Source organism: Diadema antillarum, unplaced genomic scaffold, assembly GCF_040938485.1.
Source record: "Diadema antillarum isolate AM-2024a unplaced genomic scaffold, OU_Dant_1.0 scf00000017, whole genome shotgun sequence".
Classification (NCBI taxonomy): domain Eukaryota; kingdom Metazoa; phylum Echinodermata; class Echinoidea; order Diadematoida; family Diadematidae; genus Diadema; species Diadema antillarum.
In genome coordinates, this window is record NW_027270906.1 from 5011423 (window position 1) to 5032302 (window position 20880).

The 20880-nt window shown below is 38.6% G+C and overlaps 1 protein-coding gene across 1 annotated transcript; it reads left to right on the forward strand.

Moving 5' to 3' along the window:
* The first annotated feature begins 6643 nt into the window (after positions 1–6643).
* Positions 6644–18201, forward strand: LOC139725926 (dimethylaniline monooxygenase [N-oxide-forming] 2-like). The gene is made up of 5 exons (XM_071637011.1): positions 6644–6810; positions 14772–15004; positions 16564–16808; positions 17498–17817; positions 18138–18201. The coding sequence occupies exons 1-5, from the start codon at positions 6659–6661 to the stop codon at positions 18199–18201; spliced, it is 1014 nt and encodes a 337-aa protein (XP_071493112.1). The 5' UTR covers positions 6644–6658.
* The last annotated feature ends 2679 nt before the right edge of the window (positions 18202–20880 follow it).

A 20880-nucleotide genomic window follows, 5' to 3' on the forward strand; every position in this document is an offset into this window, starting at 1 on the left:
TTAAACAAAACCAAAACTTTATAAGTCACGCATGTCCCTCGTATAAACCCTTAGAACCGATGATAGCACTTCCTCTTACCCCCATCTTTTCCAAACTGTACGTTAGTGTCCTCGTGTCCAACATTCTCCTTGTAGTCATCACGCTTTGCCCTTCTACCTTTACCTTCTGAATCGTTGCCTGGAGACTTAAAATAATGTCAAGACGAAAAAACAAACAAACAGATCTTCAATGCTATCATACAGCCTTCCCTAGATTGTTTCAACTTCAGTAATACAACATTTTTCCCTGCTCGGTTGTCCCTTGCGTGAAATAAGATAAGAAAGGAAATTCTCCATGTATATCACATTTTATTCATTAATACGTCTCGGTTCTACGAGATGGACAGCATCCCTAATTGCTAGAATGCAACCCATAGAGCTTTGTTATTTCAAGGAAACACTTCGTAGGTGAAGATCCTTGAGTCGATTTGGTTGCCAAAATTTGTCGATTCGAACAGAACTTGAAAAGAAACACATAAAGTGTAAAATGAACGTCTGTTTTATATTGGTCAACAATTCTTATTTAAAAAATTCTTCCATAACCCTTTGCCCAATTCCTTTTGATTATTACTACAGTGCACAATGTAAAAATTCCTGAAACGAAGTTGTGCTAAAGGTATTAGTTTCCTGTAAGAGTTTGAATAAATCAGCAAATATTTCTTAAATCCTGACTAATCTATTCATGAAGATTATAACACTCAAGAAATTCAGGGGAGAAAGAACAACAGATCAAAACAACCTGGAAGTGGAATATTTTGTCACCTGATATATTTCTTTCTTCAAGGAGCCTGTCAGTCGGCTGGGGACCTGTGCGTGTTGTGCTGCGATCATGCCGAGAAGGTAATTCGCAGCGACCTGCCCCTCCGACCATGTCCTCGCTCGCTGTGGCTGGGGCTTTACCCGCTTTGTGTTGCTTTCAGCTTCCCTGAGGTTTTCCCCCACCATGGGGGGAAAACCGCCACTCTGATTTCTTCTGTCAGCGGATGTGGGTATCGTATCTAACATCGACCAAGTCTGGTCGAGAAAGAGGTACTCGTATATAGAGAAAGAGAGGGTGAGTGATGAGAATGCAAGACCAGCGATACGGGTTTTCTCAGTGCAAAAAATGGTATGTTTTCAGCTGGATTTCAGCTATGTGCATCTGGCCCGATTGCGGTGATTACACTAATTTATCGTATTTTATATATATGCAATGTATATCTATTCATTTCAAATCAAATCTCTGTGAACAATGACCTTTGAACAAGGCCTTTGATACTTTTCACCATATACAAATTGAATTTTTCTTTTACATTGGATTTTATCAGCTATTAACCTTATCACTGTAGGGTCGAAATGCCCAAACCAGTTTCCATCTTGCAAGCACACCAGACGCTCAGTTTTACCCATGATTTTTGACAAACCAATCCTTCCTTTTCCTTCAAGAGGAAATCGCTGCATTCAAGCATTAATTACTTCTTAACGGCCACGTGAAACAAATCAATTCATAGTCACAAAGCCAAAACTTTGGTTCAAACTGTTAAGCGTTAATGGATCTGGCTTGGTTCTTGCTAGGACAAAATTTGCTTTTAATCCGCCACAGCACTAAAGTTATCAGGTAGAAAGTCGCAATGTAAAAACACAACTTAAACTGAGAGCGATGGGTGTTTTGCTCCCGTTAGATTATGTTATGATTTATGTTTGATTTAATTTGTGTTTTTTTAATTATACAGTATATGTATGTAGGAATATATATATATATATATATATATATATATATCAATGAAATTATTTCGTCTGGTATGGAAGAGACCTCATGAAACGGAAGGACAGATAGTCCACAGCACGAGACACCCAACGGGCCAGAGACACAGAACAATAACGGGACGAGATACACCAATACCGTTAGACGTCTAGATTAGTACATATTTGTACCCTTTTCATGCTCTAGAAGGGATTTCAAACGGTCACTCTAAATATAGCCCCTTTCACATATCGGCGGTTCAGACAGCCGGTCATGACGGTTCACATACCGCCGCGAATCGTGTCCAAGGGATGGCGGAGGGCCTTCAACGTGGTCAGAAAACCCTCTCTTCATGTTGCAAAGACGGCGGGAGTGCGGATTAACAGTGTAGGGAGTTTCCGCTACACGACGTGAAGACCGAGACCAGTCCCCGTACTCGGGCTCCCGTCCCCATTAAGCAGTTTCGCTTTCTTGTACAGGACGGAGGCGTGGGGACAAGATCGCTGATTTGCTGGCTGGCTGGCTGACTCCTGCCCAGCATCGTATATCCGAACTGTATTTGGCCGAGTACCGTACTCGTTATCCCCAGGACGGGACGTTTCTCAGATTTGATCATGCCAGAAGCAAATTTTGAACACGGCACGCTCAACTCCCGGCCGGGCCGCGTCGTGCTTGCAAAAACTCCCTAATACACTGCTAGCAACGCGAAATGTGTTTGAAAGTCACGGAGCATCTCCCTGAAGGGAGGGGAGTCAATACAGGACCTTCAACGTCGGGTGAACCTCTGACATTTTGTAGCTTACATGGTACTCCCTCTCTCTGCATGATGTCCATAATTATAGAACAGAAGAAAATTTGAGCCGTCACCCGAGGACGTTTCGTTTACAGAGCTGCTGCTCATGGGCAAGATAATCAAGTGTCGTTGCTCTTTGCAGATATTGTAGCTAAACTCGAAGAAACAGAAATAGAAAGTTCCTGTTATCTTGGACAATGAGCACCTTATGGCAGGACTTATAACTAGATTCACGTCGCATGACGGTCCTGGAAGAAATTATGATTGACATGATTGACGCATAGCGGCGGAGTAACATTAGAGCTATGGATGTCTAGGTGTCAACATTCAAGCTTGAGTCCATTACTCGGTAAACGGTAAAGCTCATGACTTTTTTAAACCGCCAACAGTGCTACGACCAGATGCTGTGGTTTATGTGATCCTCACGAATCATCCAGACGGGATGACCGGGTCCTGTTCCTCGGTGGGGCTCAGCGGGTCGGGACCCGGCATGAACCGCCGTCTGAGCCGTCGATATGCGAGAGGGGCTTGGTACATGATAACCTTGAACCATTGTCTTTTGATGTAAGGGGCAGCAGTTACGCAAAGACTGTCAAACAATATTTATAACTTGACCAAGCTTAGCCAAAGTGTATGCATAAATATCAGATGGGGACTATTGGTATGTCTTTTGCATGCTTCTGCGCTGTCCAGCTTTGATTTCCTTAGGGATGAAATCTTGCTTGCAAACTTCTACTTCGCCATACTCGGTTTGTTTATTGTTTGTTTGCTTTTTTTAATTCTCAAACTTTTCCGAAGGTTTTTATGTTTTTATGAATTATGATATTCTGGAGAATATACCACCATTGGAGTGTCACAAGTGAATTTATAGAAAATGGTTGCATCTTTAAGCAGACCGTGTCAAGACACTGAAACAGGAGTTATATACTCAGCATTGTAAAAAGGTCATATCAATGGATAGTCGGAAGCAATTTTATGCGTGGTTTCATTATCTTGTTCAACTACTGATGCCTTGTTCCAATTGTATATTGATCGGTTTATTCAAGGCATGGAGTGAAGATTATGCAGGGAAATCAGATAATGACAAAGTACATCTTATTTGATATTTGGGACAATTTTACTTCCCTATGCCAAGCAGTGGCAGAGCCACGTTGTGTCAAACCAAATTCCAAAATAAGAGTGAATAGTTTCTCCTGCTGACACTTTATGCCTATACCAAAACGAATGCTGTATTTAAAGAGTCTTTGTCATTCGAACGAGTGAGGAGATATAATCCATCCACGAGACATGCACTTATACTGTTACAATGAATTTTGTATTTTATAGAGCAGAAGACGTTAAGGCCACTTTAAACCTCTGCTTGACTTTTACTGCATAGAACGTTTTCGTCTCGTATTTCTAGACCTGGCTATTTCGATATGATGCCATAGTTAGTGCTGCACTCCGTAGTATTAGGGAGCTTTAGATTTTAGACGCGCGGACGTTCAAAGTGGAAAAAACATGGTCTGAGCGTGCGCAGTAGCGCACGTTAACTTACTGCGCAAGCTCAGACCATGTTTTTTTTCCCTTTGAACGTCAGCACGTCTAAAATCTAAAGCTCCCTATTATCGCACTGTCGGTCATGGCGTACGTTCATCTTGCTTGACGGACACTTTTGCAGTGGTTTCACTAACTCCATGCAATAACCAGCCTCTCTTTTTTTCTATCCATAGCTTGCTTAGCTCACCAAGAGTGGGCCTTCTGTAGCGAGTCAAAGACTTCATGTTATGATGATAATTTTGTGTAAAAGAATCATGACTGGTAATGTTATACAGTGAATGACTTTTATCCTGAGAAATACTTTCAATACACATTTTATTTTGTATATTTTTTGCTACTTCATGAAGAAGAACAGGTGACATGTTATATAAATGTCTATATATCTATATATACATACACACACATACATAAGTTTGCTCAAAGTTGTCACTAATAAATCAATGATTCTGATCAGTCTTTCCCTTTTTCATTATATATGTATGTATAGTGACCTTTTCGTAGAATTGTTCTTTTGTCAAAGCAATTTCCAATAAAGTCAGCCGCTAGCTCAATATGTTTGTTTCAGATGCAGAAGCAATGTCGGTTTTCACTGCTGTACTACAGGTTGCAATTTATCGATTCGGATAGAAAATTTAAGAATGTCTAAGGGAAACTTCACAAACATGACGGTTCACAATTTTCCGAAATAATGCATGATTGCCTGTGATACATGTTTTTATATTCTTGTCAGAACAAAGAATGTAAGCGCTTTTAAAATGGAAAGCAGCTTTTGTAGAGACAGTCTCCGATAATTTAAGCTGATCACATGTGTTGTAGCTCGGACTGTGGTATTGATGTATATTCCTATGAAAAATGTTCAAGAGTTCATAGACTTGTGAAGTCACAATTATCCGAAACTATGTAATGCTGGCAGTGATAATGTGCAGAGTTATTCCGATCGCAAGGAGAGTCGACAAAGTCGTAAAAGATTAAATTCATCACAAATATTTGAATTAAGATGACGACAATAAATGCTTTGCCGTGTTTGCAGAATATAGACATACAATATCGTAAAAAACCTAATCTATATATTTTACCAGAAATTCAAAATAATGAAGCATTCATTAAACAACCAAATGAAAACTTGAAATAATCTTAGACAAAGAAAAGATACAATTGATGAGAACGAATTGTGGAAAGGGGAAAAAACTCTTAAAATCCAATGTTTGACACTTTAGGTGTTCTTGAAATGCTATTCAACACCATGATCAAGCTGAGTTTGATAGCTGATGTAAAACCTGACGTGAACAGAGTTGTAGAAGATACGACATGACAAAATAAATCTACGGAGTTTTAAAGTTTCATTTGCTTTCGTTGATTAGTAGACATTATAAGTAAAACCAGGTGAACAGTGTGGTAAAAAGTAGGACATGACAAGACAAAGGTTTTGGAATTTTAAAGTTTCATGTGCTTTTATCAATGAGTAGATTAAATAAAACCAGGCGAACGGAGTGTTAAGAAATCGGGCAGGACAAATTAGTATGTCATAGGATTTTGAAAGTTTCATATGCTGTTCGTCGATTATAGTTATATTGGTCCCAACCATATTATGCAAATTATCTGAGGTAATGATGTTACCAACTCATTTCTCTCCCGTTCGTATGTGATCAATAAAATAACGGAAAAGTCATGTTTTGATTCACCAGCTGGAGCCCCCCCCCCACAAAAAAAAAACAAAAAAAAAAAAACCAAAAAACCAAAAAACCAAAACCCCCCAAAAATCCCTCCTATATAAATTACAGTACCGTGTACAATGCAAGTGGAAAATGTTATCGAAGTAAGCATTTTTTGGGGGAGATTTTCCGTCAAAGATAGAACATTATTGACGATTTTTGTGAAGGTTTAGAAGTGAAACGTGTGGGGCTGTCACATGAACTCTGCTGGTGTATAAGTTAAATTTCTACATTTTCTATGACATGATAAACCTTGAAAGCCCGTAACCTTCTTGTTTTATTTCCGATTCGAGGAAACCCTCGCCATCCTGTTTTTTGTGCGTTTATCTTTTTTTTCTACATCTAAACGGCAGCTTGAGCTGTATATGGTGTGAAGTTTTACTTTTGCATACAAACACAAAAGTTCGGAAAGTATTTTTTTTCTGTTGTCTTTAAAATATATTTTGAAGCTTTTGCGGTTCGACTTCTGTGATGGAGTCATTTTTGCTTGATTGGGTTTTTTTTTTCGCTTTGTCATAAGATTATAGAGACATTACTTAACCCATGTCTGGTGTAACATCATCAAGCGGGAAACTAATCAATTATTCATCGAGGATTTATCATGACGAAACTTCATAATGTGTAATGGGGATTAAAGAAATTAACGAAAATAAATCGTCCTTAGAAATCTTTTTAGGGGATTATCTTCTGCGTTGCCCTTATTACCATGGAAGCGAAGAAAAAAGCTACGATGATTGAAGACATGATCACTTTTAACATGAATAATTTATATGTTTACTGATATCAGTATTGTTCTTGTTTTCTCTTTTATTTTTCTGACGTTATCGTGTGCAATTCCTTTGGTAGTTGTACATGAGCGTGCGTCACGGTGCATGGGTTTTGCCTCGCGTGGTGAACAAAGAACCCCAGGATGCCCACGTAAATAAGCGCTGGAAGACATGGATACCCGAATGTCTACAGAAGGTCCTGCTCAAGAATGCATGCATGTCTCTCCTAGACTACAGGTAGGTGTTTGGTTTGCCTGTTTGTTTGTTTGTTTGTTTGTTTGTTTGTTTGTTTGTTTGTTTGGGTTCTTAAGGCACCGTTATAGATAAGACCAGTTTGAAGAAAAACAAAATCTTAAAGTGTAAACTGAGAATCTGCTATTGTATGGAAATTTCGATGGAAATATTGTAGGACTTAAATTGTTCTATGCTCGTGAATATGGTACCCTGTATTCCAATATTCTGTAAGCTTTACTCTGAGATGTTCCCATTTTGTAGTGTAAGCCTATATACATTCAACATGACATTGATTTGTATCTTTATTTTTGGATTGAAAAAAAGTTAATCGTTTTTCTGAGTCTAGAAAAGGTGTATGAATAAAAAACAACGAATATCACTGCTGCAAGCACTGGATTCAGTGCATCATGGCACGTAGACGCCGACACCCGACGAAATAATCTACCATGAAGTGTATAGCGATTATCTTATTGATATGCTCGGTGACCGGTTGGCAAATGGTTGATTGGCATTTATTGATGAGCAAATGGCTATATACCGACAGCAATCCTTCATGTTGGGAGCTAGCTATCACTAAAGACCAGCCCTAAAACAAGGTTGGTAATCATAATGAGCGACCGGTTCCTTTTTACTACGACCAATATAGTTTGCAGATTTTTTGTCATCAGCATCAAAACCTCCTCTTTACACTGAACAAAAGCCGACCGAAACCGTTCGCCGACATCCATTTGCCGATTTAAAGTGAGGCAGTCCTCACGAATTAAAAAAAAAAAATATGTTGTTGGTACCTCAAATGAACTACTTTCACCAAAAACAAACTTTCAAATCACCAGATAAACTCGTAATTTTTTGATGAAAAAGTGTGAATCTGCATGGTGAATATGCTAATGAGCAAGTCTTGGTGGAGAGTCCGACGTCACCGAGGCACAACTCTTCCCAGCCGTGTTCTGCTCGTTATGCGTACGCTAATTGTTATGGTAATCTTCGGTCTGAACGCCAAACTCAGCTAGACGGAGTACTGTATACACGAGGAGATTTTCCCCAGTAACTGGTGGGGAGGAGAAAAATCTCTTTGTGTGTACATAAGTATGGTAAGAATTCGCGCGCGAGAGTGGTTTGTACGCAAAGTAGTATGCAACACGGACAGAAGCTAGAAAAGGACAGTGCCTATTTGATGTCAAGTACATGGTATATTTGATTTTAAAGATATATATAGATGTATGTTTACAATATTAATTTACATGAATTATATTTAACTAAGCTTGAAATATTTTGTTTAAAATAATAAAATCACATATTTTCACATTTTGTGATAAAATTACAACTGATCATTTGAACACTTGAATTGGTTTTTAGAGGTACGCCTGTCAACTTGAGAGTAGGGCATCAACGACGTAGGATCACCGAACTAAAACATAGTGGAATGCGTGTTCACCCAGGAAATACGCAGCCACCAAAACTTGCTACCACCGCCATTTTGATAGGTCAATTTTTCCTTATATGGAGTGCACGCTATGTGGATCCAACCACTCTCTCATTTTCGATTGTTCATGCACGCGTCATATCGCGCACCCCACCCCCACTTCCTCATCAATCGCGCGCACACTGGTAACACGGGAGGTATATGGTATGATCAAGGAGGTATGTTCAATTCGGTGTAATAATGGCATAGATAAAAATGGCAGTGGTAAAAATGGCAGAGGTAAAAATGGCAGAGGTGAAAATGTCAGAGGTAATAATGGCAGAGGTAAATAATTAAGACAGTGGTACAAATGTCAGAGGTAAAGTTGTCAGTGGTTGAAATGTCAGTGGTCAAAATGCCAGAGATAAAAATGTCATTGATAAAAATTTAGTCGTAGAAATGCAAGATGACGAGGTAAAAGTGACAGAGATTCTATTTTCCTTCATGTTTCTGACACCTTTCTAGCAATACGCGCTTTTCGTGCCTTCTCCTGAAATAATTAAAGCATGGGGGAGACCGGGGAGAAATGGGACACGGGGAGAAATATAAACTCATGTATATAAGTTGAAAAATGGTCGGCAAGTCAACAATCCAATTATATCAGTATGAGCCTCGGTACACCTGAAAAAGGACATATTGACTACCATATAGCTCTACAGGTATCTTGTCAGTAAAATATCAAACTTAGATCTCGTAGGTCCTATACTATGTTAGTAGGTATTTTAATAAGTGTGCAAACTTCTGAAAATAAAATTGCTTGATAACAGACATGCAGGTATGAAAAATTGGCAGGGATCTTTTACTGTTTTTGTTATCACTGGGAGAAATTTAATAGGGCATAGTATTACATTTCTCCCCGCAGCACATGTAAATCCTACTTTGGTCATGATGGTTATCTAATTTCTCTCCAGGTTGTCTCAGCGCTTGATGTCCCATCCCCCCCCCCCCCCCAAAAAAAAAAAAAAATTAGGGGTTAAACAAATCATTAATTACACGAAAATGTTATATATATATATATATATATATATATATATATATAATACATATATATATATATATATATATATATATATATATAGGGGTATCACAAAATGCTCTACTAATGTTCCTACACTCCTGTGCTACATACTCTCTCTAAAAAAAAAATCGAGTGAAAATATTCACTCTTAAAGGAGTGAATACAAAAAAGAGTGAATATTGAGTGAAAATGTTCATTTTCACTCATTTTGGAGTGACCTCAGGGATCACTCCTAAATCTTTGAACAATGTAATGAAATATTTTGCAAGAGCCTACTGATGTCTGCCGATACATCTAGCTGTAGTTTGTTTTTTGCGTTTTGTATTTTTACTTGTACATTATGTCGTGATCAGGCCTTGTGAGAAAGATATAGGCTCCTGTATACGAAACCTGAATGTGAGAAAATAACATAGAACACGTGAAAAATTAGTGGTTCGCTTCGACAATGTCTCCTTCACTTCTTTACACTAAACAGTTCAAAAAATGAAAAATAATGACAATATACTAGCCTGGAAGTGAGCGGAATTCGTTTGTGTAAGAGTGTATGTGAGAGTAAATGTTGTATATCTGCGTATAGAAGTATATGTTTATACCAAAATTGGGTTCGTGCGTGTGTGTGTGTGTTTGTGTGTGTGTGTGTGTGTGTGTGTGTGTGTGTGTGTTTGTGTGTGTGATAACTTCATTGGGCGAAACAACGTATAGGATTATACTGTTTAAGAGCTATGCAGCATTGTTGACACCCCCTTTAGTAATAATAATAATGATAATAATAATGATAATTTCCCATAGGCCTGTACTAGGCTCTTTTTTAGCTGGTTTATTATTCCTCTGAACAGACAGATTACGCCACTGCACTTGAATCAAAATCAGAATAATGAGAGTGCTGTCATCTTTTTAAAACATAATTCAATAAATATTCTTCAAATCTGCAATTTGGATTTGATAATTTGATAAATACAGTTTGCTCTGGCTATAGGTCATTATTCAAAACCTCCGTTTACCTCTGACGAAATCGCTCTCATTACTTCTGACATTTTACCTCTGCCATTTTTACTTCTGCCGTTTTTACCTCTGCCATTTTTGCCTCTGCCATTTTTACCTCTGCCATTTCTACCTCTGCCATTTTACTGTGACATTTTTACCTCTGTCATTTTTACCTCTGCCATTTTTACCTCTGCCATTTTTGCCTGGCACCAATCAGGTTCCATAGCTAGATAGAGCTAGGGCCTACGACAGTGACACTGACAATGTGTAAATTTATGATGATGATCGATGGTGATGATGTTGATGATGCCATGATTAAGATCAAATCCACAAATGAATGTTCGTTTTGCCAAATTTTGGTGCGTTTCAAATTCCATGAAACCGTGGTCCCGAAACCGTACCGTACCGGCGTACGTCTGATAAAGTCCATCTTAACGTGTTGATAACCATAATCTGAAATTTGATCGATAAATCAATTAGGGAATGGTATTGGTATAGGTACAGCTGTAATTCTCGGTGTGCATCATCCATGAATGATTACCGCTTTATCGACCCGTTCTTTTCACTGAAGTCCATTTTAGCCGTATATTTCAGGCCTAACGTTATGCAGATGGTCTACTCTAGATCTAACAATAACATAGGCCTAGGCTACAACTGTTACATTGTATTTATGTACATTTACAATCATGATAAAAAATGTTGATTTGACATTTACTGATTTAGCACAACTTAAACTCAAGCCTGAGCTGCTACTTCTGGTACAGGTAGGCAGTAAAACAATTGATTTAAAGAAAATGTCTCCATGCGCCGTGTGAATAGTGCATTAACATAAGCATCGGTGTCAATTCGCGAAAACGTCTCGCAAAAGTGTCTATAGCCTTGTCAGCGAAAATATCTACGCAAAAATAACAGCGTATACATTAGTAGAGATTGTGTGTTATGCTGAGACTAAGAAAAAATGCACTAAGAGGATAAATGTGTCAGAAAGAGAGAGACTTAGATAGAGAAAAAAAAGTGGAAGAGAGGGAGAGAGAATGTGGCACAGACAAAATGAGTAGAATTTACATGTACACCAATTCGACTTTGCCATAGAAAATTGGTAAATGTACTTCTGAGGGGGGGGGGGGGAGTACAAATGGGATATACTGTAAAAAGTGGGGGAGAGGCATGCCCCCTCAATTTTTTTTTCTGGGGGATGCCCCCCCCCCCTTTCAATTTTGAAAATTAATAGGACTGTAATGTTTGTATTCATTTAAATTTTAAAAAACGACAAATTTATATCAATAATTTTCCTTAACTTAAGGTTGAGTCTATTTTGATGGCAAATTTTCACACACACACACACAAATCAGCTCGCTCTCTCACATATCATTAAGTATCATGCATTGACCCTCTCCCCCAGCTCACAATTAATCATGTATTTGTAGCCTGTTTGAAAAATTCCAGGATATTCTTGTAAATTCCAGGAGTTTTTAGTGTTGATTTCAGGAGGACTGACCTTGAAAAGTGGAAGCACTGATGATATGAAACAATAAGACAGACGCAGGATCTTGCCTGCTTTTGATGAGCAACTGAAACTCTGGGCCTAACTTCTTTTAGTGGCGAGCATTATGCCTAAATTAAAGTGCTTATCAATGAAGAAACTTGATTTATTTACGGTGCATATGTAATTATAGGTTTAATAAAGCAATCTAGAAATTCAACAGCAAGAAAAAAAAAACGCCGCAAACATGTTAAAAGAACTAATGTGAGTCCTCCGCATAGCCGCCATACAGCCTACACACAGCGCCCGTGCACACATGATTTTCGTCGAGCTCAGGACCCTTTCTATCGACTTTGTCAGACTGGCAAAAGATCGAGAAGTTTAACTCGAAGTTTTGCCAGTGTGACCGCAAACTTTCCACGTAACTTTCCGCCAGACTTCTCGATCTGTTTGCGGGCTATTGTCTCCGAAGCGCAAGGCCATTGTCATGTACAAACGTGCATTGTTACGTCATAATCAATAGCCACTGGACGGCGTACTCTTGCTTGCGCGCGTACCAGTGGCCCAGTCTGACCGCGCCTAAGCGTGCACTCCATATATGGAAAAATTGACCTAACAAGATGGCGACGCAACACGGTAAATTTGGCTGCACGGTCTCGTGTATGTTGGGAATAGGGACACGCATTCAACTATGTTTTAGTTCGGTGCGTAGGATCTTTTTACAGGCTCTTACATGTTCGCCTGCAGGAATTATTTGTCAAAAATCGCGTACGGAGACAGTTTTTAATTTCCACCCGTATAAACTGGTGAAAGGTTATATTTTTGACTATTCTTAATTATCAGTACATTGAAAATCTCAGGACTGTCTCCCTTTAAAGGGACTTTACAGAACTGGTAGAGGTTAGGTTTCAGCTTGCGACGTTTTGCGAGATATTCAGAAGCCACTCTACTGATATGAAATGTTGATTAATAGCGTACAATTCTAAGAGGAATCAAAAGTTATTTGATGAAAATTGGTTTTGAAATGACCGAGATATCTAAAAACAATGTAAAATAAAGAGATCCTATAAAAGTCGTGGCCAGTCAATTTTACTATGATCGTTTTTTTTTTACATTAGTATCTCAGCCATTTCAAGACCAATTTTTATCAAATAAATGTTGAATCCTTGAAATCACGTTCTCTTTCATATTTCATAAGATGTTTCTCATTACTTCACCAAAAAATGTTATAAACCTGAATCCTCACCTCAACCAGTACTGTACTTTCCCTTTGAAAAGCCGTGTATTACCTCCGACAACCAACTATCTATCGGACTGCCTATATACCAATGATTTCAGAGGTCAAAGAATGGTCACCGACAGGCCTTCGCCCAAGTGGGAAGGGGGGGGGGGGGGTGTCGGCTGACCGTAAACAATATGGTAGCTTTATACTTTTGCGTGTATTCATGTGGGTTATATACCTTAAAGATTTGGGCAAAGAATAATTATGTCTGGCGTTTTATCTGGCATTGATGTGTGAAAGCGAAGTCACACAGCACTGCTCTCCCAGACAGGTATTGTTGACCCTCTTACTGTTTTCAATACATCTTTTCATCTTATTCGAGATTTTTTTCCCGTATATTGTAGGGATATTGTAGGCTCCAGCGTATGCTTATCTGGCTTCAACACGCATGATGATACATGTATTGCCAAATTGCACAGTCTGATTGTATTTTGTTATGTAACGTTATGTCATGTTATTGAATGCTTATCACACAGGTTTTTTTTTTTCTATTTTGAGAAATACGAGATTTAAAGAAACTGAATTGAAGTTGGCCTTTATCACAAGCAAAACAAACAAACTGGTGCATTGCTTCATTACATCGCTAATAGAGCAGAACGGTGATATGCCTCAGTCAGTCTGCCTTCGAATCCAAATGATCCAGGTTCCATTCCTGAGTCATGCCTTGTGTCAACTCAATCTGTCACTAAAAGCTTGGGTAGAACATTATTGTGATCCCGTGTGTGAGTTACACCCCACGCGCGTAAAGATATTCTATTTCATTCATCGCAAAGAGCACGGTGCTAACCCGTTGCAGTAGCCCACCTATTTAATTCCCACACAAGATCATCTTCATGATAGGCTGCATAGCCATTTGAAGATCGCGAAAAGAAGAAAAATAAGTGTACTGCAACGAGTATCTTGCACGCCAAGAGGGTTTGTCCAATACCTGCACAGCCTGCAATGTTGATTGACCAACCCCCCCCCCTCCAAAAAAAAAAAAAAAAAAAATCGCGTCAAGATGTATTATCTGAGCAGTAAGAAACGGCTTAAGCATATCTTTCCCGTCGCTAAGCTTCGTTCTTGTTTTCGTTTACTTCTCAGTCGCTCTTATCAAACGTCTTTTATCCTTTATATCCGATGTCTCGTCACGGTTTGTTCAGCGTATAAACGTTTTGATTGACTTAGGAAATCTCGTCAAGCTGTCTGGATTAACGCAAAGAAAACTTTTCATGCACGTCTCTCATGTCTTCAAGCTGCGTTCTTGTTCTTAAAAGAAAGTCATTTTGCTCTTTTCCCCATTAGTATAGTTTTTGTAACACAACTAGATGACGCAGCTTCTCAATAGTTCTGTTATGCAGCATAAATATGTTTTTATCTTTACCGAAAGGGATCTGGAAGGGGGGGGGGGGGAGGGGAACGCTGGAAAATATCAAGTTGTTCTAAAGATTTAAAACCTTGCTTCTGTGTATATGTACATCACTGTGGCCGAGGAACATATTGATTGATTGATTGATTGATTGATTGATTGATTGATTGATTGATTGATTAATTAATTGATTTGAATTTATTTCCACTTTGTGTTCACAAGAACAAAAAAACACAATTGAGTTACGACGATTACGCGATAACATACAAGTCTTTTAGGATATCATGTATGAACAGGTGTTATTAACATCAACAATCTTCATTTTATGCTGCTACTCTACCGCATCAACTATCTCATTTTAATTATCATCTTAAAACATTGTGATAGGGGACTGGGACTTCTCAGCACCAGACATCCCTACAACAGCAGCGTCATGATCAATGACACCCTGCCCATGAAGGTCATGTCTGGCGCTGTCAAGGTCAAAGGTCAGATCCAGCGCTTCGACGGTTCGACCGTCGTCTTTGATGACGGGTCTCGGGCGGAGGACGTGGACTGCGTCATCTTCGCCACCGGTTTCCAATTCGAAGCGACGTTCATCGACAACAGCATCATCGCTGGTAAGTATGGAGCTTTAGTTTTTCGCGATGGGGACGTTCAGAGGGGGGAAAAACTGTTCTGAGCATGCGCAGAATCACGTATCAAAGACGATCTAATTAGAGCTCGCGTCGTCTTGTGCTTTCACTACGCGTTCTGTGCTATTTTTACGTCCGCTCAATTCACGACGTAGAGAGCTACTTTTATGCACCTGTCATATTACAGGGGTGCCATTTTTGTGGTTGCGCTCGGCGCAGTAATCTAAACGTACTTTTGAATTTCAACACGACGCAGGGAAGAGGAGAACGTTCAGCTCAAACGTCCGCGCCGCAAATCTAAAGCTCTCCTCTTCTCTTCTCCGTCTCTTTCTATAGAATACTCGTACTGTAAATGTGATCAAGTGGACTCATATCGATCGAGCAGAAATGATCAAACAATCGAAACAGTTCAAAATATTCGAGGGGATTCAGAATTTCGCTGTTCACATGTTCTTCACAAGGACGTGAAACAGATTTCGGTTGCAATCACATTTTACACGATAAATGAGATGATGCCATCTCTTTATAACAAATTTCGCTTCATCCCGATCTTTAAAAATAACAATTATATCGATAAATCACTACTTCTTCAAACATTAACGTTTCAATCTTTGTGACAAAAAACAAAACAATGACGCTGTCCGAAGTAATAAAAACGGAAAATATAGGTACCCACCACGAGGGGGATTAAAAACGAGTGACAGAGTGACCAACAAATCCGAAAGCGTAACGTCTCGCCCACAGCGATTCAAAATCTGTGGTCGTACAGGCCCCATTTAGTATATGAACTCAGGCTGTTTGGACATTCAAGAAAAATAGGAAATCCTTATACTTTCGAATCTTGCGTTTCTGAAATTAACATCAGAAAACAACAAAAACAAAGAGGCAAACAAACCAAAATCAACAAATTTCCAATTTCAAGATGTCGTGAGCTACTTATATAGTTCCCTTGTTCTTCTGTATTTTGCGGACTTACTACAGTATTTGTACAGTGTTCGATTACATGTCTGTATGTGTATGGCCGGCATGTGTCAGTCAGGTAAGTGAATCATGTGAAGACCTACACGGATTGATAACCACAACCAGTTCGTGCGTTAAAGCTCTTTAGTTGAGACTATCTGAGCAGATTAGTTTTAACAATGAGTTACAGACAGACCATCAAATCCTCAAGAGTGACGTCTCGCCCGCACCGTTTAATCAATACGATCTTCTGAACTCAAATTGCGTTTTAGTTTATGTACCTTTATGACTCTTTTTACTCGGACCGGTAATTCAGTGTACGCGACAAGCCGTAAGAGGGTGTGATAATTATGTACAAGAGGATTGCGATACGCCGAGGTAGAACTGCGTTGGCAGACTCATGATGATTATCGCAATCAGAAAATTTGCGCCCTCTCTTTGGTTTGTCGTAATTGGCATAATATCGCACCAAATTTATTCAACCATTCTTGTTAAAACAGCTAAGACAATTTTTTCATGAATTACTGTAGTTTCATATGTATTGATTCTATGTTTTGGTCTGTTTTGTTTTGTTTTTCTCTCAGATGATCTCGGTAAACTAGAGCTGTTTATGCATGTTCTGCCACCCCGCCTAAAGCACCGAACCCTGACCGTGATCGGATTTGTGGAGTGTCGCGGCGGGACGGGCCCGATGGCCGAACTGCAGGCACGCTGGTCCACGCAGTTGTTCAAGGGGAATATCGTCCTGCCCAGCTTAGAAAACATGCTTGCCGATATACAGACGACGAGGGACGAGGGCTACAAACGCTACCAACTCTTTCGTCCACGAGTGAGTGAAAATATAATTAATATGCAACCCCCAGTTAGAAAACAGCGTGAAATCGTATTACAAAAAGTGAAAGTAATACGAGTTTCACCATTGGTAAAGTAGGACATGATGTAAACTAACGAAAATGATGTTTTTGGAAATCTAAGATTTTTACTTCACCTTCACCAACTGACTACGGAAATGAGGGCTTAATTGCCTGGCAACTTTCCTATGTCTATACATTAAAGGGGAATTTCAGTTAAATGGGAATGTTCACCCCAATGCACATGTGGATTGAGTGAATGTAGTAATCTCTATAATTATCATAGTTGAAGACATCAGCGAAAATGAGAGGACAAGCGGACAATCCGTTCAAAAGTTATGAGTTTTTAAAGTTTCGATGCAGCCGTCGCTGAATGAGAAGAACAGTTTGTGGCGTCACTATGAAGAACAATGTAAAGAAAGTATACAAATACAAAAATAAACACATTATCACTTTAATTTCTAGCAGTAATAAAAGAGCACTTATGACTTGTCTCTTTCAGAAAGAAGAGGGAATAATATATACCTTTAACATGATAAGTCAAGCAATAAGTCGAGGGAATGTGTTGGCCCTACTTTTCAAAAAGAGAATTTGTAAACTAAGCTCTATGTAGTGATTGGTTTGAACTTAATGATGAATATTTTTTCTTGACTTTTTCCTCTGCCAGGCGTCAACCGTGGAGTACCAGGACATGCTGGCAAAGAGCATGAATGCTTTACCGTCCTTTCTGGACCTGGTCTTCCGCGACCCGGTCCTGGCCCTGCATCACTACTTTGGACCAGCACTACCACAGAGCTACCGTCTCGTTGGCCCTCATGCACAGAAGAACGCGCGGGAACGGGTCATCGAGAGCGCGCGCAGGTTGATGCACGGAATCACTCTGTCCACTGTGCGGCGGCTAGCCGACCCGAAGTGCAAAAGCGCTAACAGCCGCGGAGGAGAAGAGTGGAACTGTCGAGTTAACGTAGATGACGGGCTTTTGGACAGGTTATTCAAAGGCCCAGGTTTTCTGTTCTGCTCCGGCTGTGCTTTGATTTGCTGTTCTCTGTTGATAGCGAGCCTCATGTAGTTGAAAATGTCATGCAGAGAACGACAGTTACCACCGGACGAAGCAAAGGAGGCTTTTATTATAACCACGGGCATCTATTCCCTTACAAGGTGTTACTAAGTAACCTATCATAATTACAATTATTATACTCCGTATGAAGAGTAAACCTAAATGTGTGCTTAATTTCTTTGACCAAAACAAGACAACACAAAGACAGATGCTCTCATTGGTTAACTAGTCTAAATTTTCAACCAATCAGCCCTCACCTAGACCCGGCTGGAGACCCACGAGGCCTCCACATCCTTCATGGTGCTACCCTGTGACTGTAACTGTCATTTTTGCTTCAGTTTGTTAGGGTGTGAAACAGCCTCTCAAATGAGAAGTGCATTTTTTTGCAGTGATCTGAAATTGGTCGGCAGAATTGGAAACAGTCGTGACTTACAACATACACTGTGGTACACAATAAACCTAGTAGTGTAAAGAAGTCTTAGTTTTAAGTATAAGACTTCTGACGCAGTGCTGTAAATTCGCTTGCCCAAAATAATTCTTCACACTTCCTAAGGTGTATAATTTTCTGTCTTGCTTCAGTAGATTGTTGTGTTATGTCTTTTTTTTCAGTAATGTTGGCCATACAGTTAGAAGGAGTATAAGTCTGAAATTCTAACAGTTTCTTCTTGATGTATCTTTATGTATATCTTGATTTGAGAATTATGACAATAAAGAAATGATTCCACAGATTAGTTAGTTTATTCCAATTCACCCAGCCTGAATGTCGAGCGAAATAAAATTGTGTTTGTTACGGGCTCATGCACATTGTTTGTATAACAAGGATACGCATTCGTGACATCACAGTACATATATTTTGTAATGATAGAACATGGACTATTGTGGCGGGGCTGCACCTGCAGATATTGGCTAACAGTGCTTGACTTTGACACTTCAATGAGAACAATGAATGTTACGTGATGTTAGATCGACCAATCACAAACCTTGTTGCTAATAAAATGTTAACACCAGCTTCAGTGATTTCCTTTGTTCTACATAGCGAACTTAGTACAAATTTGTGGCTGATTTTAGAGTTTGGTATCAGGGACTTGAAGCAGCTGCGAACCATTCACACATTAAATGTATTTACCAATTTTCTCTATGCACATTAAATAGAGCCTGATATTTGATATCGTACTCAATCTCCCATATTTTGGTGCTTAGTAGAGTAACGATTTTTCATGAAGTTCCCACCTCAAGTGTACCACATGGCATGTTGTGTATATACGGATGATGTTATGCTTTATGTGTTTTGTGTGTCATGAGTAGCATATAGGGTGACTAATGGCAATATCGAAATACATTTTCTTTTGATGGAAGCACGCTTCTTTGCAATAATATTCGTGATGCTCTGTATTGTCTTTAAATATAGTTCAGACTTCAGAAAAATACTGTTGTGAATGTTTGCGGTTCCGATATTTATTTTACATTTGCCCCAATATCAAGTCTTAATTTGACTGTTGGTGATTTATGTTTTGTTGCTTATAAAAAGAAACTTGTTAGCTTATGTACATGTTGCGAATCGAGTTGCTTTAAATAAATTGCATTGTCTTCAAGCGCTACACATTAATTATTTTGTGTAATGGTCAATGAAGTCTCTTTCGACAGAAATTAGATCTCGCACAAGAAAATACGAAAAACTGTCACGTTGGGAGTAATGAATAGAGTGGATTGCAGCATACAAAACGATACATTTTGACTGGATTCGTACAAGAAAGTTTGGAAGTTCGAACGTTTTCATGAATCGGTGATGTCGGTTGCAATTAAATACACTGTATGCAAATTAGATGGGGTAATGATGTCATCGCCTCACTATGGACATGCCTTTAAAATTGACAGGATGAATGATATCATCTTCATCAAAATGATTGATACAGATAATTAAGTATATACAACTTTCAGAACTGGGATGTAGATGCTAAATGTTTGACCAAAAATATGAATTCATATTCATTGTTGTCTCACTTGGCAACAGCTATTACTGTTATGTGAAAACATGAAGGGACATTTTAATGTAAGGTGTATTATGACGACAAACAAACACCTGCCTGCATTCGCTTTTAAACAGTTTATAATTCATGTTCCTTAAAGGACAAGGTCACCTGCATGTAAATATGGATTGAGTGAATGCAGTGATATCAGAACATTCTCGGTGAACGTTTGAAGAAAATCGGACAATCAGCGATAAAAAGTAAGGAATTTTTAAAGTTCTTGTGCAGTCACTGCTGGATGAGAAGACTACTACAGTTGTTATGTCACAAAGAAAATGTAAAGAGAATTCCATAAAATTTCTTTTTCTTAAAGTACACACTCACTCGACTTGTTACTGACGTATGATTATAGGGTAATATTATTCCCCTGCCTTCTGAAAGAGGCAAGTCGATTGCTCTTTTTATTATGGGAAAAAAAGTGAAAATATGATTTTGCTTTCTATCTTCTGCATTCAATCAATCCACATGTATATTACTGTAAGTTGAACTGGTCCTTTAACTAACTTGAACATCCACAAGGTTATGTATATATATATATATATATATATATATATATATATATAATTTCTACATTCGGTGACGTATACAGCTACGTTTATACTATCTTGTATATAATATAAAAGTGACGTAGAATATCTTATGGACCACTAAGTCTTTGAAGTTTTGTAGTAGAAAGGTTTATATGTAATCATATATATATATATATATATATATATATATATTTATATATAAATGAATAACAGCGATAGGGTCATAATAAATAGGTTCACACATGGTTCATAATAATTCATTTATGTATTTATTATATCCATTCATTTCATTTCATTCATTTTATTGTTTCTGTATGGTACAATATAATCAACTATGATCACTTTCAGAAATAAAGACATGGTTCATGAAAATTCATGTATATATATATATATATATATATATATAATTTCTACATACACCTGTCTATTAAAGTAA

Bases quoted from the DNA above. Each gene is read 5' to 3' on its own strand.
- LOC139725926 (XM_071637011.1), top strand. From the start codon at position 6,659: ATGAGCGTGCGTCACGGTGCATGGGTTTTGCCTCGCGTGGTGAACAAA. The intron at 6,811-14,771 runs GTAGGTGTTTGG...ACATTGTGATAG, and splicing joins ATGTCTCTCCTAGACTACAG to GGGACTGGGACTTCTCAGCA. The intron at 17,818-18,137 runs GTTATTCAAAGG...TCAACCAATCAG, and splicing joins GATGACGGGCTTTTGGACAG to CCCTCACCTAGACCCGGCTG.